At 40.1% G+C, this 26,830-nt stretch overlaps 1 protein-coding gene across 4 annotated transcripts in view; it reads right to left on the reverse strand.

Moving 5' to 3' along the window:
- The window catches only part of LOC105937030 (inositol 1,4,5-trisphosphate receptor type 1), a 121,072-nt gene that overhangs the window by 29,634 nt on the left and 64,608 nt on the right, over positions 1 to 26,830 (reverse strand). For 3 of the 4 annotated variants that reach the window (XM_036151572.1, XM_036151570.1, XM_036151571.1), the window contains 11 exons: positions 18,085 to 18,132; positions 15,547 to 15,679; positions 13,172 to 13,359; positions 3,517 to 3,700; positions 3,151 to 3,401; positions 1,879 to 2,079; positions 1,687 to 1,797; positions 1,437 to 1,532; positions 1,047 to 1,190; positions 808 to 915; positions 503 to 695 (listed from right to left, as the gene is read on the reverse strand). In XM_036151572.1, the coding sequence (XP_036007465.1) occupies positions 503 to 695; positions 808 to 915; positions 1,047 to 1,190; positions 1,437 to 1,532; positions 1,687 to 1,797; positions 1,879 to 2,079; positions 3,151 to 3,401; positions 3,517 to 3,700; positions 13,172 to 13,359; positions 15,547 to 15,679; positions 18,085 to 18,132 (1,657 nt within the window). The remainder of the gene's footprint in view (positions 1 to 502; positions 696 to 807; positions 916 to 1,046; positions 1,191 to 1,436; positions 1,533 to 1,686; positions 1,798 to 1,878; positions 2,080 to 3,150; positions 3,402 to 3,516; positions 3,701 to 13,171; positions 13,360 to 15,546; positions 15,680 to 18,084; positions 18,133 to 26,830) is intronic. The other variant, XM_036151573.1, reaches the window with a different exon arrangement.

Genomic DNA, 26,830 nt, shown 5'->3' on the forward strand with positions numbered 1-26,830 from the left:
TCAATGTATTACAGAAGAAGAAATAGGTTTTATATTTTTGTGGAGTGCAATTCTGTCTCTCATGGAACCATGTGCTAGAAGTTGGCATTCTTGTGGAAATCTCACACTTTTTGCAAGGGTCCATTTATTCCACAGGGAATACAGGCAGGAACCACTATTAGCAAAGCTTAACCCTGCTAATCATGCTCGTTGATAATATAGGATGCTAAAGATAGTTTAAAATGTAAACTCTGTGATCATGTTGCCTTTATTTTAAAAGTAGTTATGAGTTAATTCCTGTTTAGCTGCAGAGATGTGTAAAATCGACTGGTCCCCTTCATATTAACTTTGCCCTCTGCTCCTCATTGAAATAATCAGGGATTTATCATGATTTAAAGGCACCTGTAGAGTAGCAATAAACAAATCATTTGACAATCTAAAAAAAACATCAAATTAGAGCCATGATTGCTTAAAAAATTTTTCTACCTATGCTACCAATACTTCTAAACATGTTGCTGCATACCTCTGAGCTTCTTCTGCCAGTTCATCTCATTAAAGAGGTCTTCTGCTCGCAAGAAGAAGTCGTTAATCTTGCTGCCCTGCTCGTCTCTCTCAGTGGTGTAGTAGACCCGCAACTTTGACTCCGACGTCAGGAACTCACAGATGTTGGGCACGGGGAACACTATCTCCTCCATGGTGCGATCCTGACGCACAATCTAAAAACAGAGAGGCTCAAACAGTCACCTTAGAGGGACTCCAAGTGGACCCCAGAGGTCACGTGTGGTAATTCCTGCGCAACATTTAGTTGTGTGGTTGAGGATGTATGACCTCTATCTGAGCGGTGTGCTTGGCGTAAAACTCCAAGGCCTCGTCTCCATCTCCGCTGGGACCTCCGGGCTTCAACATCATGGACAGCTCTTTGTTATGACGCGCCAACTGCAAAGTGGCCAACAAGAGTGAGCTTTTCACAAAAGCAGCAGAAAGCAATATATATTTGCATATATATGCAATAAAAAAAAAACATCCTGATTTAGCTAAGATTGAACTAATATATACATATAACCAACCTGGTGAGCCAGAATATAGATGTTGTGTCCAACATTACGGGGTGAAGCAGCATCATGTTCCTCTTCATCTCGTGGGTCCTCTTCCTCCTTTATGTCCACAAACTCTACCTCACCCTGAAGATAGGCCTTCTTGATCACCTCCACCTGCAAACGCACACATGTGAACGTCGCTGGAAAACCATTCACAACCCTTGAGGTTCTACACATTTGTCGCATGTAACAATTTCGCTCCACTTCATAATTATGCACTAGTTTGTGTTGGTTCTATCACATAAAGCCCCAATAAAACACGGAAGTTTGTGGCTGCAACGTGTCAAGGTGCGACAAACTTGCAGGGAACAAAGACGCCTTCATAGTCTCACAACAGAACAAAGAGGAGGAGTTTCTGACCAGCTCTTTAGGCTTCATGTTGTACAGGATCCTCTCTGCGTTCTCACTGTCATGGCGGCTCTCCATAATGGCGAGCAGCAACTTGGAGGCGTTATTCTAAGCAGGGAATCAAGTAAAAGCTTGTTAGGAAAGTGATTGGCTTGTCTTTGCACAAAGGTATAAAAGCACTCTTAGACAGATCTAAACACCAATCACCAATGGCTAGTAGCAACGCTGTAACTACTAAGAGGATGAAAAGTTCTAGCCTCACCTTAAGCTCCAACACTAGATCCATCCGTTTCTTTCCAAGAGGGTTGATGTCATTCAGAATCAGGGCAATGATGATGTCGATGCCGTTGGACTCATGAGTTGCTATACAATTCTGGAGGAAATGAATAAATAAATGTGATGCAGTGGGCTAGTGCGGTGAAGAAGCCTCCTGCTTCAGCTGCGCCTCCTGTACCTGGTTTTCATGACAGGGACCTTGGCAGTACTCCGTTAGGCTCTCCAGCGTTTGGTTGATGAGGGCAACGTTGTCCTTGTTGATGTACAGCCCCAGCAGGCCGAGGCCTCCCGTGGTGCTTCCACAGATGCAGTCCAAGAACTGCAAGGTCTCGCACACCAGGTTGTAGTTGTTCTTTTTATTCTGGCAGCGAAGGAAGTTCTAGCAAAACGCAGGAATCATGCAGAGACACCGATTAGAGTGAGAAAGTCAGAGGGAGACATCTGCATTGATTCTAAATAAGTAAATTAAAGGTGAAAGAATTTGAGAAGTATTATAACAGGAATACAACTAAATAGTTTAAAATGCAAACATGTATGGGTCTGATTCAGGTACCCAGGTTTACGCTTTCAAAGGATGAAAGATATGGACCTAAACTTTCGTCATTATATCTTCTGGCATTTATTGTGTTAAACAATAAAAGTGATGATTTAAAACTAATTGCAATCTTTTGGTAACAGATATAAGGGCCCTGCTACAGGCAAAGCCCTAAAAATAACACTTCTGAAAGCCAAGGTTACACATCACCTAAATAAGCTATTTCAGTAAACCAGTTAGTGTCAGTAAAACAGTAATACTGTGACACAGCACACCAAAACAGAATTTGATCATGTTTTGAGATCATCTCATGGATTCAGCAGCAGCAGCAAAAAAAAAAATGTTTTCCACATTTTGACAATCAGAGCAGATAACCAAGCATATTAAGCAGTATATCAGCTTATTATGCTTTGTTGTTTCACATCTATGGCTACAAGCTGTGGCTCCAGAGTTGCCCACAAAAAGGCTCTAAAGAAAGCTATCTAAAAGGTACTGTAAACAGCACAAGCACTTTAAATCTACTATTTATCATAGCATTTTATTTATTTTATAGTGTTGCTCAAATCTTTCAATTAAAATAAAAATAAGAATGAAAAAATATCATAGTTACAAGTATTCTAACTAATAATATTGATACTCTTATTATTAGTGATGCATTATTAGGGATATAAGGATGCAACTTTTTAAAAAACACATACCATACATTTTATTTATTCCCATATATATATATACTGAACTGATCAAAAATCTTGTATATATTGCAGACGTGTAAATCCCACATTTATCCGTAGCAATTATTGTGATCAAAGATAATATGAATACAATAGTAACATCCCTCTAAAAGCCATTAAGTAGATCTAATCAAAGATGTATAAAGAATAGACCTAAACCCTTCTGATACGCAGAGTGTCCCACCTGCAGGTCACGGTTGTGGTTCTCACAAAGTAGCTGCAGGAAGCGAAGAATGGGCTGCATGATAACGATCACAAAACTCATCTTTTCCTCGTGGTTGTTGGCCCCGGCGCTGGGCAGGCCATCTGCCGAGGTACAGTGGTCCTCTGGGTCAGCTTCACGTCGGTAAGAGTTGAAAGCCTTCTTGGTGGCAGATGAGGCCTCTATTAACTGCTCTTTCACATCTTCTGTCATTGCCACGGCTGCATCTCGAGCTGCATAAAAATTGGGAAATAAAACAGCGTTGATGTAGATAACCACCAATGTCTGTGTCCTAACAAACAACCCAACATCTCTTCCTGCTTCTAGCCATAGCGGGTAATATCAGACCTTTTTTGCGAGCGGGGACGTCTTTGTCCTGGCTGTCATCGTCTCTTCTCCTGTTTCCTAAATCGCTCGTGTTTACTGTCACCGTCGCTTTGATTTCCTGCTGGGCCGACTTCATACGGTCGTAGAAAACCCGGAAGAACTTCTCTGATTTCTTGTCATCGGTCAGACGGCAAAAGAATGAACGCTGGATACGAGGGAAAATAAAGGCATAATTATGTTAAACAGGAAACAACACGGTTTAGAGCCCAGAGAAGCCAGATATCTGCCAAACATAACAAAAGAGTAACAACGGGTCTTTTACATAGTTATTTTTTTTCTTTTTTTAAGAGCAGTAAGATCATTTTAAAACTTGCTTTTCCAGAGAAAGCCCCTCTAAAACATAAAACACTGCCATCGGGATGAAGTCGCAACAGCAGGGGAGGATTGCCCATTGCCATAAAGAGAAAAAATATTTATTTTAAAAATGTTTCTTTAAAAGGAATATGCTGAGTGGTGGCGTAGCTGCTCACTGATAACACAGAAGAATGATTGAATACTCAAAGGAGAAGTCGGATGAGAGTCATAAAATCAAACAGGTAAAGAGGGAGAAGTTCTTCTTGCCCACCAAAAACAGTTTCTATGTTAGAAAAAAGATCTGCCCCCTAATTATTAAACAACAATAACACAATTCCTGCTTGGCCATGACAGCTAGCTCCATCAAAAAGAAACCAGATCATTGAGGTGACTGCGGGTTGTTGTTTATGAGAAAAACGTTTGTTTTTTTAGATATGAAAATGCATTGTTTTATCAGCACATGTTAACAGATGTCAACCAGCTCTCTCCGATCTGCCGCCCTTTACCAGAATTAGCTGCAGTTTCTAGAGTGGGCTACAATCACTGGCCACAACCTTTAAGAAGAATCAGAGCAGAGGAGGCCTTCGTAACCAACATAAACATTCTCCTACAGCTTGTGGAAAGCCTTAGTGTGGGTGTGAATCACCAGCTTTATTATATATATATATATATATATATATATATATATATATATATATATATATATATGTGTGTGTGTGTGTGAGTGTGTATTTTATTTATTTGGAGGACGATGCAATATTTACTGATATCACAGAGTCTGTTACGATTTTAGATCGATATGATGCAATGTTATCTGCCCATGTACTATCATTTTCACTGATATCAACTCACAACGAATGAAATATGATTTGACCATTTTATTTCTAAGTTGTCAAAAACAGCATTCTTCCAATTTTAAAATAATAATGACGATGATGATAATAGATCATCTGTTCAATATAGCCTCATGCCTGAATTTTAAAATAAAGGTGTATCTTGAAAATGTCAATATGGATTAATATTTTCATTTTACATCCATGTAATTGGATCGATCATCAGTTAATCGATATATTGATGTGGATTGATGTATGGTTACACATCTGCCAACAACATATCAAACATTAGGGATCAAAACCGCGATGACCCTAAAGTTTGTGTTTTAGAATGGATTGAAGGAATGCTTCAATGCAATTTGGCAACAAAGTGTATGTGTAAACTATGGACATGAAAATTAATATAACCAACAAGATCTACAAGTCTGAACACATCTGAACAGAATAAAAAGGGCAAAAATAATGATATCTGCCCTTTAAACATGTTCATGGTAGTATCTTGCAGAAGCCTTTAAAACTGTATCAGCTATTCTCACCATATATTGACACAACTGGTCAAACAATTTCGAGCTTAGAAGCGCAAACATTTCAACGCATCGACTGATTTGAAAGCACGGTCCCACTGGAGATAAATCAAGGAAACCAATTATTAATGCAAAGGTTACCCTTTTAATATGGGAAAGAGCACTTTATCAAAGTCAACACTTATAGTCTGACCAACCAAGAGTAAAAACCAACACCACTTTACATGATAAAAGAGGTCTTATCAGGACCTTCAGAAAATATTATATAACCGTCGCGAAGTAGGTCCGAGATATGAGAGGGTTTAACGCCATGGTTACGGCTGCAGAATGGGGTCACAGAGAATTAGAGCAGTTTCAAGCTTGCCAGGGACGATGTATACACCGTGTCCCAGTCCACAAGGCTGTTGTTTTGATTATGCAAGAGCTGTTACTGCTGCAGTATACGGAAAGGCTTTTTAGCAGCCAAAGCAGCCTTGCCACACTTACAGGGTGAAAAAAAAAATGACATGGGTCAGGAGGGAGGGAGAAGCCTGGCCTACATACACAGATCGGAGGGCAGAGGTGGTGTGTGGTGGGGCTGAGGAGAAACCTAAGGAAGAAAAACTGACCAAAAAAAAAAAAAAAAAAAAAGGCTGAATGAGCGAGGGGAAAATAGAGCAAGAGATAGGGTGGGATAGAGTGTTATCAGCTAGTATTTAGGCCACGTCTCAAATTTTGTTACATAACCAGTTGCCTTTCCAGGTTAGAGCTAAAGCTGGACAAGAGGAGAAAACATAAATTACAGCCACGAGGTTGTTGTTTTCCTTCTCCGTCATGCAAGAATCCTCTGCTACTCATTTAATTGAAATTAAAACGGGCGCCAGAGCTGCAAGGCAAGCAAACAAAGTGAGTCTAATCGGCTTTTGGAACAAAGTAGCTTGAGAGGAACGATATTACTCAGAACTCGCACTTCAAAGGAGACTCGCAGTCCTGTGCCCCACCCGGCCCTCCCCCACTGAGCTGCTGGCCTCCTGCACGTACGCATTCTGCCAAAAACTCAGGGACAAGGAGATGGGCAGCGTGGGGCGGCAGAGGGAGACCGCCAGTCAAGACAAGGCCATCGAGCAATAAACAACCTGATGATAGACGAGACACGCAGACCGGGATTAGCTGCGCCACTCACAGTCCAGGCAGAGTTTACAAGTCCGAGCATGCCTGTGGAGGGAAGGGTAGGAAGGTGGAGGGCGGTGGGGGCTAGTTATTGTCATGCATGCTCATATAATTCAGTTGCAGGGGGTGAACCATGAGGCACAGGGCCAGCATAACATACATTGATCCAAACCACAGGAAACACAGAGGAGCACTCATCCTTAACCATTACATAACTGGCACCGACTCACACTAAACCTTGTACAGTCGAAGCACAAACAGGCTGGAGACGGCACGCACCGGTCCGCCTACTGACTTTTGCACTCGCACACACAAAAAAAAAACAAAAAAAAACTGGGTCAGCTGTCTCAGGCAATTAGCACATGCCAGTTTTGGAAAGGACACACCCACAATCCCCCACATACCCTAAAGCACAGCTTTCTCTCTCAAACTCTCAGCCAACCGGGTTCTTATGTAATCCAACTGGTTTTCCACACTATGTTTTATCAAAGAAAGAAAGGCTCCTTTGTTGCAAATGCCAGGTTACAGGTATCCAAATCAGCCCGTGTGTCCAGCAGGATGCCAAAAAGGGCCATTTTATCTTTAATAGACGCATTATGTTTCACTGTGGTAAAGGCATGTTTCTTTCATCCCCATTCAATGAAAGGCAAATGTGCTGGTCATTAAAAAAAAAGGTTAAATTATTTTTTAGATTCACCGGCAGCACAGAAGCCCCATCACATGCGATGTTTTTTTCAAAACGCAGTTTCTAAGAACTGCACTTTAGTCGGGCAAGTGCGTCACCGAAACAAAGACGATGCCACACCAAAGACAAAAGAAAACCCCAAAGTGACCCAACTTTCATTTTTTGATTTCTTCAGAAATGTTTCCGTCAATGAATCAGAAGTGAAAACCTTAAACTTTCATGTTGCTGCCTCTTTAGTTTCGACACTGGCCCTGAGAAGCTCATCTAAAAAAAAAAAAAAAAAAAAAAAAAAAGTGACGCCATTTCTGCACAACCCCTCTGCGTGTTTTGGTAGAGCAGGAAAAAAATAAGGGAGAAAAAAAACGGCGAGGATGAAAGCGGAGAGAGATGAGGTGGACGGAGAAGACGGGCACACGTCTCAGGGGCCCCCCTGTAGTGTTGAGTAAACACAGAGCCTGTCTGTAACTATGAGACGGAGAGGAGCAGGGCCAGGAGGGGGCGGACAGTGCTGAAAAACAAGGTCATAGCGCTTTCCCTTCTCTCCTTCCGTTCCGCCACTTGGCATCAACAAAAGGAAGTTATGTAACAGCTATTTATACTTGCGCTCCTCTTCTCCTCTCACGTCAGCTAGTGCCACATGTAGACCAAATGGAGCTGCTGCTCAGCTCTCCTTTACCCCCTGAAGACTTCTTCCTCCCTTTTTATCACATCCCTTTTTTTCCCCCCTCCCTCAAACTATCCAATTTGTCAGGATTTTTAACTGTAATTCAACAAGGTCCCCCCCCCCATTCAGAACAGCTTTGCAGGGAAAGAGAGCAGCGTGCCGTGTAGTTAGACGGCAGATGGCTGATGAGTGAAATGTCACAAGTTACCATGTCACAACAAAATTTACACTTGCGTGAGATTGGTCATAGCGCTTTGCAGCAATGCTGAGAGGAGACCGAGGAGGAGAGGACAGGAGAGAGGAGGAAGCACATGCACAAGATGTAATAGAGCAACTCTGGAAAATAGCTACCAAATACACACACAACAGTCAACAGCAACATTCACAAATTTTGCTTTCAACCAAAAAAGCACCACAAAGACTTTGTCTAGTGAGCAAGTGCTGGCTCTGTTACTTATGGAGCATAACATTTAAAGCCAGTAGCAAAATTTCAAAAATGTTGGGTCAGGGGGTAAGTTTACCCCTCCGAGTGTTTGTGTATTTCAGGAAATATGTTCTGGCACTTCAGCGTTTCCAATTTTAGTTATTTGGAAAAAAGTGATGTTTTTTTTTAATCTTTTTATCTTTATAAATTTTTTTTATCTTGGTCAATCTATAAATGTGCAAAATCTAATGTATGGCATGCATTTTTATTCAGCCCTCCTGAATCAATGATTTCTAGAACCTTATTTTGTTGTTGCAACTATTCCAGCTGCAGGAAGGCTTTTGTGATCTCTTTTGTCTCTTCAACTGCTCAATCTAGGCCAGGGGTGCCGAAATCTAGTCCTTGAAAGCTGTTATCCCTCATCTTTTAGATTCTTCAACACACCTACATCAACTGCCTGAATCACCTCATCAGCAGCCATTCAGCTCTGCAGAAGCCTGGGAACGAGCCATTCATTTGATTCAGGAGTGTTGGAGAAGGGATGAATTTAAAAGTTGCAGGATAGTAGTTCTTGAGGCCTGAACTTGGGCACCCTTGGTCTAGACATTGTCATTTATGCCCATCCTTCTTTGTAAGAATACCTCAAGCTAAGTCAGATTGGATGGAGAGCATCCATGCAGAGCCATTTTCAAGTCTTGCCACAGCTTCACAATTACATTTAGTCTGGACTCTGACTGTGCCATTCTGACACATACATATGTGCTTCGATGTAAACCATGCTTTTCTAGCTCTGGCTTATATTCAGGGTCATTGTCTGGTGAAGGTCCAACCTATTCCCAAGTGTGTTGCAGCTTCTAGCAGGTTTTTTTCTTCCAGGATTGCTCTGTATCGAGCTTCATACACTTTGCCATCAATACTGACCAGCTTCTCTGTTTCTGCTGAAGTAATGCATCCTGACAGTAACATGCTAAATACAACCATGAGTTAGTGCAGTGATGCATTTTATAGGGTGATGTGGAGGGCTAGTTTTCTGCAACATATTATGTTTTGCTTGTTACAACACAATGAAGGCAGAGCACCTTTTCCCACATGTTTGCAGAGTCCCTTACATGGCTTGTGACAGGGCTTGTCATGGTTTTCATCTTGCCATCCTCTTTAAAAGCTTGTACTTGTGGACTCTGACTAATTAACGCCCCCTTTTAGGAATCCTACCTAATCTGAAAAAAACAGTGTAGTGTTGTATAAAAAGACCTTTCACAGAGTTAGAGCAGCATATTTTTCATCATTTATAGAGGGGAATAAAAATAATTCTAGGTTTCTCTTTAGTGCAGTTGTCAAACCTACCCAGAGTCATAGCTCCGTTGATTCATCCATTCTCTTAGCGCTCAGCAGTAATGACTTTATGGGATTCTTCATAAATAACATTTATTCTATTAAAAATAAAATAACTGGCATCCTCCAAAATATGATTACCTCGTCTTCAGTAAGTGAGGCAGTGTTAGAGGAATGTTTAGAACCTGATCGGTGTTTGAACAGTTTAGAAGCAGTAGAGCTTTCTGAGTTATCAACAATTTTAGCTTCATCTAAACCTTTAACTTGTATGTTAGACCCAATCCAAACCAAGTTATTTAGGGAAGTATTCAATTTAATTAATACCACAATTTTGGACATGATTAATGCATCCTTAGTCAAATGGATATGTACCACAGGCTTTCAAAGTAGCTGTTATTAAACCTTTACTAAAGAAACCATCTCTTGATCAAAATGACAATAAATTACAAACCTATATCTAATCTTCTTTTCTTATCTAAAATTCTTGAGAAAGTAGTTGCTAATCAACTATGTGAACATTTACAAAATAATGACCTACTTGAGGAGTTTCAGTCAGGCTTCAGAGCTCATCATAGCACTGAAACAGCTCTGGTGATAGTCACTAATGATATTCTCATGGCCTCAGATAATGGACTTGTGTCTATACTTGTCCTGTTAGATCTCAGTGCTGCATTTGACACAGTTGATCACCATATTCTCCTAGAAAGACTTGAACATACTGTAGGGATTAAGCGGCAAGCATTAGGCTGGTTTAAATTTTATATGTCTGACAGATTCCAGTTTGTTTATGTTAATAATAAATCTTCAAACTCTAGGGATACATACCAAGCTACCCTTGGCCTTCTTTCTTCATATCAAGAATAGAATTTAAAATTTTCCCAACGTATAAAGCCCTTAATAATCAAGCTCCATCATATACATCAGATCTGATTGCCCCATATGTTCCCAACCAAGCACTTCTCTCTTAGACTGAAGGTCTACCGGTGGTTCCTAGAGTCTCTAAAAGTAGAATGGGAGGGTTAGCATTTAGCTAACTTCCAAGTTTTGGTCCGTGAGGCAGACACCCTGTCTACTTTTAAGACAAGGCTTAAAACTTTCCTTTTAGACAAAGCTTACAGTTAAAGTGGCTTAGGTTACCCTGAGCTATCTCTGTAGTTATGCTGCTATAGGCTTAGGCTGCTGGAGGACATCAAGATCTATTTATCTCCCTCTGCTGAGTTCTCCTACTGTTCCCCAATTTTGCATTGTTTGTTGTTATCTACATTTTTAACTTTATGTTCTCTCTTTTTTCTCTTCCTAGTAGGTACACCTGGACTGAGGTTCTGTTAGTTTTGACATCACCCAGGGGGCAGATCATCTGCCATTACCATATAACATAGAAAGGATTCCTGGATCAATGTATGTCTCTGCTCTGTCTTCTCCAATCCCCAGTTGGTCGAGACAGATGACCGTTCACACTGAGCCTGGTTCTCTTGGAGGTTTTCCTTCCTGTTAAAGGGGAGGTTTCCTCTCCACTGTCGCTTCATGCATGTTCAGTATGAGGGATTGCTGCAAAGCCATGGACAATGCAGACGACTGTCCACTGTGGTTCTACGGTTCTCCAGGAGTGAATGCTGCTTGTCAAGACTTGATGCAATCTACTGGGTTTCCTTAGATAGGAAACTTTTCGACCAATCTGTATGATTTGATTGCGTTTGACTTTGTAAAGTTCCTTGCGATAACATGTATCATGAATTGGTGCTATATAAATACAATTGAATTAAAATTCCCCTGCATGTCAGTTTAGGTAGGCATACATGTTTTATAGACTAATCATCGACCTGTCCAGGTGGATTTAAAACTGGGATTACATCACAAACACGGGGACTTCATTTACTCTTTTAGATTGACTGGATTTCAGTTTTATTTTAAATGTTTGAAAACCTATTTATCCTTTTCCTAATAGTTTGTTGTGGATTCGCTTTTAATACAGTGAAAAACATATAAATTTGTGGTTGTAAGGTGGCAAAATATGAAAACGTTAACAGGGACTAAACCCTTTTGCAAAGCGCTCTAAATTGTTTTCTTAGCCGTATAAAAGACGCATACATGAATCATCCTCAGAGAGTTCAACGATTTTCACCAAAGACTTGGATGTGTTCATTGAGATAAACAGTTAATATAAACGTTCTTCACTTTTAATACATAAAGATATTTCCAGATTCAGTAAACACTCAAACCTAGTATGCAGTCTAAATGATTCCTATCTTTCCAACTGTAATTTTCTAGATGCCATCTTTTCTGTTTGTTTTGTGCCGCTGGTCTAACTTTTTGAAGGCGATGTTAGAAATCAACTAAAACCCATACATAGTATTCTTGCAGATTCTAAGAAGGCTGTATTTCAATCTAAAAGTTTTTAAATGAACTCAAACTTTCTTAAAGCCACGCTGAAGCGCATATGAGAAACACCCTTCATGCAACACTTCCCATCTAATGTGTTTCAAACAGGTTTTGTTCTTGGAATAATTCCTGCTAACAGCATTTCATGACATTTATGGATTTGCATTGCATTACAGCATCAGGCACATAAGCGTTTGAAGAACTGAACGCTGATGATTTACATAGTCGGGCTATTTTTGTGCACTATGTAGGGCAAGAGTAAATAGTTAACAGTGTTACATGAGAGCAGATATGCGACACCCAACAGGTGTTCTGGAAGTAACAACGAATGAAGAAGGTGAAGAAAAAAAAAAACTAAATTCGTGGTGAACGAAAAAAGGGAAACACCCTTTTTTGGAATGACCATGACCTGGATGACTGAGAATCTTCACCAGCACAGAGGTGAACTATGACTTTTATCGTGTGCTTGGTTTCCACTGGAAAATATCCGGTAACTTAAAGCTTAAATAAATGTTTGCACAGTGAGGGACATTTCTTTCTCTGCAGGATAATTTTTTCTGCAAAAAAAAAGCATCTTTCCCAGAGCAAACATGAGTCGGTAAGGAATGGTATACCTCCAGTTTTTCCTCAACCCCTCCTGTGTGTTTCCTCACCCTTTCACCCTCTCTCCCCACTGCCCCAGTTCCGGAGGCCCAGCATGACCCAGTTTGGGCGGTGGGAGAACGTAAGGGAGCGGGTCAGGAATGTTTTGAAGGCTGAGACATTCCTCATTGTTCATTCACACCGCCTTATGTAACACAGACAGATCACGTGACGCTGCTCTGCTGCAGCCGTGGGAAGCCGATGCATTATCTCCGCCTTAGTGGCTTCCTCGCTCTTATCTGATTATGCAAGCCCCCCGCTTACACAACAGTACGCAGACCGACCGACAAAAATGAACAGACCACGAGATAAACTGATTAAAAAAAAGGCGAGGAACAGAGACATCGAAGACCTGCGGAAAGAGGGTCTGCAAGGATAAGGGCAAATCAAAGAATGGGGGAAATATCTGAGGTTATTTCACAGTCTTATTATTGTTATTATCTACAGATGAGGAGAATCATTAACAAATGGCCTGTTTTTTTTTAAATATAAAGCAGACGAAGGAATGGAGCGTTGGGCTGTACGTACATGTGCAACTGCAATGGTATATTGACCCACATGTAGTGCATTCTCTTAATTTTGTGCAAACTACTTGCTGACTGAACGTAAAGAGTTAAGCATTTTTCATTAGTAGACATAATCCACAAAAAAATTATGTTTATTGATAGAGTCCAAGTTTGTGTGACTGACCTGGATGGTTGTGTTTCCTCCTTCCAGCAATGCAATGGCCAATAGGATGCTTTCTTGGAAGACTCTGTCACTGGTAGTGTTCATGATTAGATCAATAACGAGATCCGAAGCTCCTTCTTTGTCCAGATGACACTGCACCTCAGCCAGGGTCATCTCCCCCCGACTGAGGCCGCCTGGCCCCCCTAAAGCTGCAAGACCAAGAGAAGTTAACAAGTAAAACCAGGGCTGTTTGTTTTAAGTGTATACGCCACCCTGCACTCTCACTCCTATTTGATAAAAATGTTTTTACAAAGGCCTTAAGTTGTATTTTTCTTTTATTAAAGTAGCAAATTCTTGCACTGGAGAGTTTAGGAAAACCAGACCTTTAATATGAGTTTATGGATTCATTTTGTTTTTAACCAAATCTTCTGTTCCACAATTATTGGCTCCCAAACAATTCCTGAAATAAATGTACTTGAACCATTTTCATAATTTAAACGATTTTTTTTAACATTTTTCAGCAAGTCTAAAAAGTTTGAATTAGACATACACAAATACCACAACCAGTTAGGTGCAAATCTGGTGGGACACAGAAGCTAATTTCTCTTAGCCATTCTTCAAAATGGGAAAGACAAAACAATTCAAGGGATGATAAAAGAGAAGGAAAAAAAATTCCAAAGCGCACTGTTAGAGAACTGCAGCAAAGAGGGGCATCTTGGGGTTACCAAGTGTCCATAGCAACATTTTGATGGCATCTACTTGCAAACCAATTGTATAGAAAGCAGGCCAAAGGCTAGGAAAAAGCTGTTTATGTCCTACAATCCCAAATGTAAACTTATGAAGTTTACATGAAGCTACTGGGACTTCAAATGGAACTGAGCGCTTTGGTCAGATGAGACTAAAGATTGATCTGTATACTACCAACCACTCCAGATGGGACTGATGTAAATGAAAAAAAAGAGGATCTATAATTATGTGGACTTGTTCTCTTTCTTATAAATTTCCTCGGGTACTGGTTAGAGTGTGTTGCATAGTGAATTAACTGTTTATAATACCAAACTTAAAAAAACACACATCTGAAGGACACTAGCAAAAAAATGTAACTTAAACTTGTTCATCATTGGGTCATAATGATCCAAAATATATAGTCAAATAACCAAATAGATTGTTTAGCCTTTTTGCAAGGTCATCCCAGTCGTCAGGCCTAAATCATATTAAAATAGCTTGTCAGGGTGGCTGAACAGAACAGAGCATAAGATAGGACTCAGTACTTGAGATATGCTCCAACTCTGTAAAATGTTATAGGAAATTGGACTAAGCATTGGCCTATTAGTGTCAGATTATGCTACTGCAGTAAGAAAATTAACCATTATAAATTTGCACAGTAGATACACAATAAATATAATAATACCTAGAAAAAAAATCAACAATAAAAAATATTAAATGTGACTTTATTTTTTTTAATACCAAAAACGCTGGTAATTTATTCTGAATAAAAATGTATTAGTTCAGGAAAAAGCCCTATACAGGTGCCTATCTCCAGCCGTCTAAATCATCACACCGAGCACATTTCTGCCCCCTCCGGAGCCCCTACTTGGGGCTGCATATTAAATTCCTTTCCCGGCTCTTGTTTCTGCAACAGGTGCATAGGCTGTTTCCACAGGACGCACCAGCCTGTCTCTTAGCAACAAAAAGAAGTTCATCATGGATGGCAAAGGGCAGGCTTTCTGTGGTCTGGATGGCGTGCATGGGAAAGATGGGGAAACAGGATCCAGGATGAGTGTTTTCAAACTCAGTCAAACACCGCTCATGACAACTGCTTGATTAAAGCAAGTCAAATAATGTGAATGCATCACAGGCCAGGCACAAAGCGTTCTGATCTGCCGAATGAATGAAAAAAATCACTCATTGCACCTGTAGTCTGATTTAAAAAATAATCTTATGTAATTACATGTGTCAACCAATGGCTCAAACAGCCATGGCGCATTGCTTCAGTATTTTGACTCCAGATAGTAACACATTGACCTCTTTATCGTGTCTTGATAAGAATGTTGTGCTCTGCATGCTCAAAGGGCATCTTGCAGCACAACCACAGAGCTGATAACCACCTCAGGGCCAGACAGATACAACGAGATTCTTGTGGCTTATTGCTCACAAACCAAAAGCAAAAAATTTACAGAGGCGCTGGTGTCTGATATCATCATTCCTGGCAGCGAGATACCCTTTATGTTTCTCAGAGGCTTTGGTTAATGCTTCACATAAGGATCCGGTCAGCTAGAGAGGTTCAAACCAGCGTTCTCACGGCCCTTTGGCAGCAAACTGGAGAAAAAAAAAAGCCACTGCAAAAACAAAGACAAATGTTTGTGTTCAGGGCTGGAAATGAGCAAAATGGTCACCTGATTGGCTCCTGCCCGGCCCTACCGGACTGAGGGGGCCATTGCCAAATGACGTCAGGCTGTCCCTCCGCCCACCGCTCCGATGGAAGTTTCCATAGTAACGGCTCACCAGAATCTGTCTGAGCGCCTCACCCTAAAAGTGGAAGAGAAAGGGCAGGATGCAATGATGTGACGTCAGCGACGGGGAGAGACGGGAGATTGTATAACACAAGTGACATATTCTGCAAGTAAATAAATAATTCTCAGAAATTCACGGCCTGCAAACGTGTTGGTGTAGTTTCTAAGACACGCATTTCAAGGCAATCCTTGGTGTTCCCACACAAGTTCCACTGGACTTACTTTTTGGGTTCTCGAACAGAACAACAGGAGAGTCAAAATTTCCAGCTCCCTTCAATTCAAGCACCGAGGAGGTTTTTCACCTTTCAACACTTATAGCCGAACCCTACAATTGATTTTTCTACAGGAATGATTGTAAATATTTTAAAAAAAGTTTCCAAATAACCTGTCATGGTTAAGCATAAATTTTATGCCTCCCACGCAAATGTTTTTTTTTTTTATAGCCACAGTGATTCTATGCAATAACAATGGGAGGTCCTGGTTTTCACTCAGGCAGACTCGAGGGCAACCCTCCTACACCGTGACTCATCCACCGTCGAGCAGTCAGCGGCACGACTCTGCCGTTGGCATGGCAACCGCAGCCCATCGTTACCTGAAAGACCTCCCATGGGATAAAGTGAAGGAAATGAAAGAGGACTGCGATTTGTGTGTTTGTGTGCCATTATGTGCAAATTATCGTGAGCTGTGGGTGGGCCTTGAGAGACGACAGCGGGATTATATAAACTCTGCTGCCGGCGTCAAGCTCCGGGGGTCACGACTACTTTGGTGTGAAGAACTCATCTTTTATTGGCTGTAGGCTATTCAGAAGCGTGTATGCGCATAACATTTATTTCCAGCTCTGATTTGATATGACTTACAGCGGATCTCAAAAATGTAGACACCCTTATTAAAAGCCAAGGTTTTTTTTTTTTTGATGTGAAGAATTACATTGTGATTAAGAACTTTTACCATCTTTAATGAGACATTCATCCTGTGCAATGTCACTGATAAACAAGCAACTATATTATCTAGATCAAACAGCTACAGTAACCCAGGTTGCGTAAGTGTGCAGTGTTAAAGCAATAATTGAACAAAGCACATTTTTATTCGCTTACAGCCTTCCAGTCCTGAGTTTACACCTCAGTTACAGAGAAAATCGATGACCCAGAAATAAAGTTCAGCTTTCCCAGCAGAACTTTCCTGACATTTGCACTCTTTGGCTAAAAGTCGTACCGTCTTCCACAAAACATTCCCATAATAAGCCAGCATTGTCTAGTCGTCGCTTACCTCCCTCTGGTTATTTATCAAATCATAAGTGGAAGCGTCTATATTTCGTACAGCTATGAGGTTTAAAAATGAACCCAGTGGCGAGGGATGATAGGTGGTGTGGTGAAACAGCGATGACCCCATCTACGCTGGATGTCTCCCAATGCCGTTTATTTTTCAAAACGATGATGGTCGACGAATTCAAGGTAGCGGTCCTAATGTTGCATAATGCAAATGCTACAAATTTATATTACATACTTCATCTTCTTTCTCTTCTAGACAGAAATTATTTCTGAATTTTGTTTTTGCGTCGCTCCCTCACAGCAGAGCATTGAGGTCAGCCCTCCTCTTTTGCGGCGGCGTCTTGCCAAGCAAGGTAGTCACAAGCTGGCATATGCTGACTTGTATGGGGGGGAAAGCCGGCTTTGCTGGTCGGGGGAGAGCGATGTATTGATGATGTATAGCTTGATTATGGCAGGTTGTAAATGTGTAGACTAGAGTCAGAAATCCTCAAGTCAAGAGGTGCGTCATCAAATTAACTTGTCTGCTTTAATTATTATTATTATTATTATTATTATTATTATTATTATTATTATTATTATTATTATTATTATTATTATTATTATTATTATTATTATTATTAACCTATCAGATTTGATGTCACATAATAGCTGGAAATCATTTGACATTAAGTGGATGTGTGCACTTTTGAGATCCAAAAATGTAAAATTAATGAACCAAATTCACAATGACTCAACGATGCTGAGGACGTTGGAGCTTCAGTCCAAACAGAGTGTTATTTGTAAAATTTAAAAGACCAAACAAATGTGTCATGAAACTGACGGCTAGTGAAAGAGGCACATTAGTCCAACAGCCTCCCTTCAAAAATGGCAGGAAAGCTATTTTAAATGCTGGAGACATTTACAGTAAGGAAATATTCTGGATAGCAATATTATACAATTTCATTTGCAATGAAACTGTGTACGAGTGACATAAACTGATAATATAGGTTACTTCTCTGCTACATGCCTGTTTCACATGTAATTTAAGTGAGAATAAAAACACTAATCTAATGAGTTACCTGCATTTGTTTATTAACTAGAGGGGTACCTCATTTTAATAATTCTATAGTATTAAAGATGTTAGTTAAGCTGCCATGCTGGTGTAAGTACCTACCCTTCTCTGGTCTGCCAACAGTTTCGCAGGCACGTTCTGATCCAGCTTCTGTATGCAGTGAGCAGTTCAAGCATTGTAACACAAACACAGAGTTAATATTCATGCAGTACAGACAGAGCATTTTTCAGAGCAATTACCACATAGTGTACCTATCAGCTGTCACAAGTGGCCATGCAAAGGTCTGCTTAGTACGTGTTGCCATGCTTTTACTGCTAGGTCAGAGACCAGGAAAAGAGCAAAGATTTACAACTACTACACAGGTAAGCTATTTATTAAAAGAAGGATATCCAACTTTTGTTAAAAACATGGGTTAATCACAAAAGGGTTAACCACATGTTTAACTTGTGGAACTCAACCTGCAGTCATACAGTGTTGTACATACAAATGTAGTGTCAAAGGTTAACATGTAGAAAACCATTTGGACACATGCAGATGATTATAGGATGGGGCAAAGCTTATCCTAGCTAACATTGGGAAAAAGGCAGCCGCGATTCTAAAACAGGGCTAAGAGACAGCTGAGACAAACATCCAAGGACAAACTCTTAATTTCAGATTAGAATAACCTTTTAACCGCACATGTATGCTTTTGAGTTCTTAGAAGAATGCTAATGAAAGCATGCAAAGAACATACAGACTCCTCACCCAAATGCTAACCAGGAATAAAAAGTGCTTAGACCTCCACGTTCTTGATTTCTTTTCTTTTTTTGTGCTGTCACGTAAAGTATTTTCCCTAACAGCACAAGAAGTTCACACGCTTTCTGCTTTCCTCACTGCTTTCACATTCAAGGCACACGAGTCTCTCTCTCCCCCCCCCCCACACACACACACACACACACACTTCTACAGGAATCCGTTTAAACTATTAACATTGGCAAGAAAACCTATTAATACTGGTCTAAGCCTCAGAATTTAAGATACTTTCATTTTCATTAGTCACCTGATTTATCATTTGGCAGCAAAGTGTGAGAATTAATTTTAAACCCATGACAGTAAGTAAGGGTATGTGGGATTAGTTGGTCAATATCACCTCAAGGCTCAGTCAACATGAATGTGCCAATGTCAATAAAGCACAATACCCAAATTTTTTAACCCAAATCATTTTAACCCAATTTTTTTTTATCTTAGTTCATTTACCTCAGCTGACAGTATATTAGCCAATTTAGCTTATACTTTATGCTAGTTTTTGAAAATAAAATGAAATAAAAAATAAAAGCCAGTTAAGCTAATCTTATTTTAGCTTCAAGGAATTTAAATGATCGTATCATCTTGGTCCATATCAGTTTATTTTGTTTAGCTTGTTTTAGCTAATTTAGCTTATGACATTTTAGCAAACTTTTATTATATTAGCTAATTCATCTCATCTAGAATGAAGAATTTAAATTAAAGGACACTGTGGATCTTGGCACACTCAATCAAATGCAAAATCAACATTTCTAAATCACAACTGAAATAATTAACTTAGTTTGGCAAGACTGCTAAAGCATATCTTCACAGTTTCAGTGTTAACCACAATCAAACAAACAATGAAACATTATCCTGTGTTTACCTTTAATGTTGATTATACTGACAAACAACAAGCAGGGCACTAAATTTAGCTAATTCAAGAGACCAGCTGACTGTTTTTAAGGTTACATAATTTAGGGAACTGGTTTGCAAATGAGCTAGATGACCAATGAACATAGGTTGGTTACACTTCAAATGGTAAAGTTTTTGTTTTTGTTCAGTCCCTATCAAATAAGCTTGAAAAAAAAGGGTATTTTTGTGATAAGGATAAATTACATGTCTTGAAGTAAACAAAATAGTGTTTTTAAGAGTCTTTGTTAAAGATAGAAGAGTAAATCATTCCATTTACCAAAATGCCAAATTCACCTTTTTTTGCAACTCAAGAACAAAGCAACACCTGAGCAGAAACTGAATTCGCACAGCAACAGTCAGCTAAGATCATACATGAGTAATCTGAAAGGTGAGAAGTTTTCAGTATGAGCCAGGTTCCAGGGAGCATGCACAAAAATCACATTTCAAAAGCATAAAATATAGACAAGTGATATTTTCCCTTTCCTCGCTGGTACAGCTGAAGAACGGAAACTTAGATTAAATATGATACTAGCATATGCATACGCCTGTATATCCAGCGAAAACCCACTAAAGGATTATAAAACTTGTAAAAAGATGCCGCTTCTCATACATGGTTATGTAAAAAGCCGCATTAGAAGGGGCTGGAGAGGAGGTGAGGGCAGAGGCACCGGGTGATAGGGTTAGACTTACATAATCACTGCAAAAGAAACCAGGCCACTAAACCAATGACACAGAGCTGCTTACAGTGACCATCTGTCACCAAAACACAGGATTATCACTGATGAAAGACAAGAAAAAAAAAAGGGAGAGCAAGAGAGTCACAGACGCACAATGTGCATACTTTGACAAGGCGGTGTCAGGGCCATGTTTTGTAGGATTCAGGATTTCTGCCAGTGAGTTTTGGCACTGATAATTTCACTACACTCGGAATTGCAAACAAAAAGAAAGCAAAAGTAGACAAAAAAAGCTAAAGTGAAAGCCACAGTTAAGATGTCGACGGGTGATGAAGATGGCAGCTCGCTAGTAAACAACATGCAGCTGGTAGTTGATTCAATATTTAAAATTAATTAATTAATTAATGCCCTAAAAAAAAAAGGTATTTGGTTATATTAATTGATATTATCCTCCAAAAAGTCTAAGGACCATTAAAGAGTTCAGTGTCAGCATTGCCATCACAATCCTGTTAACAGAGCGATTTCAATATAGGACAACACTGAGTAGCAAAAGCACTGATAAGCACCAAACCTATTCAAACTTTGATATGTTAAAACCACAAACTCAGAAATCCTTAGAATCAACAGGGGTTTCCACGTATGAAAATAATCCTCTGTTAGAGTTTATGTAACCAGAACTGCTTTTAGTGCTGCTACAATGTGACGTGTCGCTTATTTAAAAATAGGGAGCAGTTACAAGGCAGAGGATTTTTGTTGGCTTGTCTGTGTTGGTGGGGGGGGGGGGGGGGGGGGGGGGGGGGTGAAGCAGACAGAGAATGAGTGAAAATGTAAATTTTAGTCTATGTCATCTAAATCCAAACACTACTGCACTACTTTCAGTGACTTTTGTTCATTTGACTCATTATGTTAGTTTTGCAGTCAGAATGAGATATTCTTTTTCTCTAACAGTCAACCCTACCCTAAAGCAGACAACACATTCCCTGTTTTAGGCCAGTTTCGATAGCCAAAAATTTTCTATTTGCTAAATGTCAAAAAATGTGGTGAGTTTATTTCTTAAACTTTCTTTGAATTCTTAAGTTTACTTACATTTCATTCATATTTGTTAAAATTGCCCTTTATAACTGTATGTTCTGGATCAAACATTTTGGGTAACAGTGTGCTGGAATATTGGCCCATTCCTCCAAACAGAACTGGTGTAACTGGGTCAGGTCTCCCATGGGACTGACATCAGGGCTTAGTAGGGCTGGGCCATATGGACCAAAAATAATATCTCCATATTTCTATAGGCTAAATCCAACCGTATGAAGGCTAGACATGGTATTTATACTTGTATATATTTGTTTAAACAAATGAACCTGGCACCTTCAGGCATCAGCAAACTGGAACGAGACCTGTGGAGGGCAACAATCGTCCTCCTGATATCTTGGATAATTTCTTTATTCTTCCATGATGTCACATGAGGTAGCAGGTTTTTTGAGGTGTCAGAATTTGCAAATTAATCCATTGGTGGCTTTCAAAGGCATGACTTGGGCATTACCAAATACTTTAAACCACAGTAATCTTAGTGCACCTTAACCTCCAAATTTGAAGAAAGTAACAAAAATCTGTTTTATCATTTTGGCATTTAGAGAATGGAAACATTTGGGTAATCCTTGCTTCTTTTTTAATATCTAAATATCTGGTTTCAGCTTAAATTCAAAACTGATGGAAAAATGCTGTATAGCTCCATTTTCTTGCCACTAACTAACCCTATTTTTTTGTCATACGTTTTTAAAAAAAAAGAAAAACACAGATTCTGATTAAACCCTGAAAATCAAGACTCTGTGGGCATCTTCCAGTATCTAAATCAGGCGCTGCACAGCTGAGGGACATTAAAGTTTCCATTACACAAAGGGCTGGAGCCCACAGATCCATTTTTCAGCTTTCGTTGTGCAAATTCAATAAAGGTGGCACAATAAAAGCTGAAAACTGACCACTGAGCTCCAGGCCTTTTTGTTAGTTTGGTATTAAATCCTCTAAGGGTACCAGTCCAACATGACTGGAGCTTTAATGCTCTGAAGACACAGTGGGGCAGACACGTACACAGACATTTTTGGAGGCTGGTGCCAACACAAAAAATAGATAAAAAAAATACCCAGCTTATTTATTATTATTAATAGAAAGCAATTAAGTCTTTCTGTATGTTTGTTAATGTATGAAAGAAGTCTAGTCAAGGATTTACATGGCTTATTCCTTTGTTATCACTTTGAATTGTATAGTTACTGAAAAGTGCTATATAAATAAACTTGCCTTATTCGTCCTAAAGCAACTAGATATTTTCAACTGAAGGAAGAGGGTGATAACTCTAAGCACTGGCATTTGCCATTTAATCAGCTACAGGGCCATTGTCAAGAAAATTGGCTTTAAAGATTTCTGACTCAGAATTGAAAACACTAAGCTATTGCATTTGTTAAAATAAACAATATAATAAAAGTACAGCATTATATCTTTGCAAATTGTAGGATTTTCAGGCAAGTAGCCACATAATGTTTTCAGCACCAACATAATGTTGCGTATTGTGGACAGGGATTGCACAAACACCGTTGGCACTGGTCTGTCTGATGCTGCGGGTCGGAGGAGTTTGACCTGCTGCTCAGCGCTGCATGAGGGATGAAAGGAGGAGGAGGAGGCAGGGCCAAGGCGCTGTGGAGCAGGTTGAGGCGGAAATTCTCACAAGAAGCCAAATTCAGTTAAATTAAATAAAAATCTCAAAGGGAAATTAAATAAATAAATAAATGCCTGTCTGATATCAAAACAGTTGTAGGGGGAAATTGATGGCAGATGGGGTCCTTTTTGAAGCAAAATATTCAAAATTTGATGAATGAACAAAACATTTAGCTCTTTTCTCATCCGCGGCAAAATGGGCAGGTTTTCAGCACCACCAGAAGTCGGGCATAGTTCAGCAGCAGGTTGGGGGGTGGGGGGTGAGGGGTGTAACTATTAGCACTGATACCAGCAAAGGACCTTCATTTCCTACCTATCTGTGGACAGTATCTCACTGGGACCACATCAAACCCCAGAGCAGCATGTTGATCAGGGCAGATGCATGCAGCCAGTCAACCCCCGGCCTGACCACAGCCACCGCAGAGCAACCCCTCGCAGCTCCCACATCCGCTGCAGCTATGTTACTGAGCTGGAATCTCCCCACGGCAAACCCCCGAGCAGTCTCACACCTCTCAGTTCCACTCTAGAGGAAACAAATGCGTGCGTGCGCACATTCACACGAAGCGATCCCTCTACTTTGTTTCTTACGAAAGTGCGAAAATAAACACATCTCCGCAGCATTCGACTGAATCATGTTCAAAGCAGAGGTGAGCGTCACAGAGATCCGGGGTTTACAACTCTGCCGCTTCTTTTATGTGCGCAGAAACAGAGCCTAAATAATAAAAAAAAACAAAAATAGTGTGGTCTCTCACTTTCATTTCACCTGACCCAGTTTGTCTAACCGGAGCAGCAAAATTATTTTTGCTCCTGACCAGAGAGGCTGCAGCCCAGCTGTGAACGTGCATGAGGGTAAATATACCGGGTGGATGAACAAAATAGATTAATTAAAGCCAAACGTCAACAATTGAAATTGTTACTGTTTTGACTAAAACCCAGAGTGATGAAGCCGTGTGAGGAGGGCATCCTGAGAGGAAGAGGCAGCCCTCTGTGTGTCCGGAGCTGGCTCTTATGTAACTCAGAGAGCAGCAAGTTTAATCACCTCCCTGACATTAAGTCGGGTTGTGGAGTGGAGGGCTACGTGATTTGTCTCCATGCAATACTTTTGTACAGAGCCTTCCTAACTGTTAACACCCTCTGTTACATTTTCTCATCTTACAACCATAAATTCAACGCATTTTATTTGGGGAGGGGGGGGGGGTTATATAACAGAAAAACACAACGTGCAAGGAACATGGTAGATATATGACATATAAATGTACAGTATTTAACTCTCTATTATCCTGATACCTATAAATAAAATCCAGTGAGTTGTCTTAAAACCTGTTCACCGCTAAGGGATTTAGGAGCAATTTCAAATGTGTTTTTCACCTCCTATTTTACTATAGGACTGCTTATGCATATGGCATAGCCTTAGCTCACAACATTTCACCATGTATCATTAAAATATGCCATTGTATAAATTATGATTTTGTAAGCATATATTTTTGTCTGATTGCGATTCTGGAAAGAGGAGGGGGATATAAAGCTGCTCCAGGCTCTACTAGCTGGCAGTAAAAACATAGATAACAAGAAAATGGGTAAATTCACCCCCCCAACATTAGGAGATTGGTTTAGCATTGTTTTGTTGACATTTTCTTTAAGAACCCAGACAGAAAACTTTTATAATATTTGGGGGGAAAAGGATCAGGTTTGTATCCTTCTTTTGAAGTGATTTTGTATAATTCTCGGATCCTAACTATATCGAGGCACTGTATTGACCTTCTGAAATTGGAAAATAAGATGGCTAGATATCTGTTTTTCTTACTGAATATGTAAAAGGTACCTGCAGCTCCCAGTTAACGGCACCATGTTGTATTTTTTTTATGTAAAATCAAGAAAAGGACTAATTTTGTGTGTCAAAACAGATTGTAATGTTTCTCATCCTTCTCAATAAAAAATTAATGGGAAAAAAATACCATTGTGCACACCATAAAATCAATAAGAGGAAGACACAATTAGCTGAATTGTATTATTTTGTCCCCAACATCAATAATTGCAATAAATAAAAACTTATCAACGAAAAAATTATGTAAACAGCAACATTGAAAACAAATATAACCAGTTGAATCAACCCCAAAACAGTAGTCAAGCAGCCTTGAATCATCCCCACCTGAACTAGCCTGCAGTTACTTTGTTCCGCGAGAAGATGTGATTATTGTTTAAATTTGTTCTACAAAACAGCATTTACAAGCATAAAACAAGTCAAACATTTAAAAAGAAATAGCAGCCATGTAATGTAAAGTTGGTAGAAAATATTTTGTCTCGTAGTAAGTTTTTGATCATAAAGGGGGGAAAAAAAGCATTCACAACTTCCTGTTACAACCAGAAGAGTGCTGTGTAGTTAATTGTGAACATTTAGCTCGATGCGTGTTAGCGCACGGCACTGGTAGTTATGCGGTTACGCACCGATCTTACTTTGTCGGGAATTGTGCTACAAGGACGACCAATACGTCGTTGGAAAGGTAAGACTCTCCAGCTTCATATACCACCAGACAACGGGTTTAATGGAAACACAAGACAACGTAGCACGATAGAGAAGTTTTCTGGGAGTTTGTTCCAGATTATTGAAGCATAAAATGTCAATGCTGCTTCTCCATGTTTGTCTCTGACTCTCTAGTTTTGCTCTAAAGTTACCAGTGACCAGTAAGCAGAGTGCAGCATTTAGTAATTTAATCCCAGCTATTTCTATGAAGGCCTCAGAGTTTTGTTACAGAACGTTCAGGAGCACGCCACATCATGCAGACTAGGGAACTCAGCATTCAGGTCGGGGGCTAAATTTGTGGAGAGGTTTAAAGCAGGGTTAGGCTTAATAGAACAATGTCCCGAGGTTTGAACACCTCAGCGAACACTGCTCCATCAACCAAGAATGGAGAGAGAGTGACACAGCTGCAACCCTGCTGAAAAAATGGCCGCTCACTTAAACTGACAGGCCAGGCGGGGAGAGCACTGAATTCTGAAGCAGCTGCAGGGATCCACAGCTCAGGTTGCAGGATCTATGAAAGTCCTGCCCTCCTCAAATCTGACCTTTATAGTGGAGTGACTATAAAGGAGTGGCTATAAAAACAAATAACTGTTGAAGGGAAAGCCAAAAGAAATTACAAGTCACGTAGGGGGGGGGGGGGCATCCTCCTGAACACAACATCCCCACTGCAAAAGCACAGCGATGGCAGCATCATGCCGTGGGAATGTGCCCTTCCGGTACAGGAGCCGGTCAGACTTGATGGGAAGATTGATGAACAACTTCAAGCTGCACAAATAGTTTTGAACTCCAAGAGAAAAAAGTACGCATGGACTCCAATTTACAAAGAATCAAATGCCATATGAATCAGCTCGCCTAACAGATCAGCAGGAGAGACAAAAGCGAAGCATGTATTGTCATAGCACAAGAACCAAAACATTCACAGCCAACTTAATTAGGCTTACACGAAGTAGGTGTTGTTGAAACAGCTTGAGAAAGGGTGTGAATGGAAGCGGGGTAGTATTTCAGGTACTGAAACCGTGTCAGAGGAATTTATTAGGGGCAAAAGGGCAAAAAGAGGCAAGAATGGAGGGAGTTCAGCTCATTGAGAGATGTGCTGTCTTACGCCATACTGAGTTTTCATGTTAGGACAAACAGATGCAACACTTCACAGGGAAGACTCCTTTAAATGCTTCTCTATCCCGCACCCAAATCGGTCTTTATACACACACACACACACACACAGGTGTGCACACACTCGCACACATACAACAAGTGGGTAAACAGCTCCTCCACA

The sequence above is a fragment of the Fundulus heteroclitus genome, chromosome 20, assembly GCF_011125445.2.
Source record: "Fundulus heteroclitus isolate FHET01 chromosome 20, MU-UCD_Fhet_4.1, whole genome shotgun sequence".
NCBI lineage: Eukaryota > Metazoa > Chordata > Actinopteri > Cyprinodontiformes > Fundulidae > Fundulus > Fundulus heteroclitus.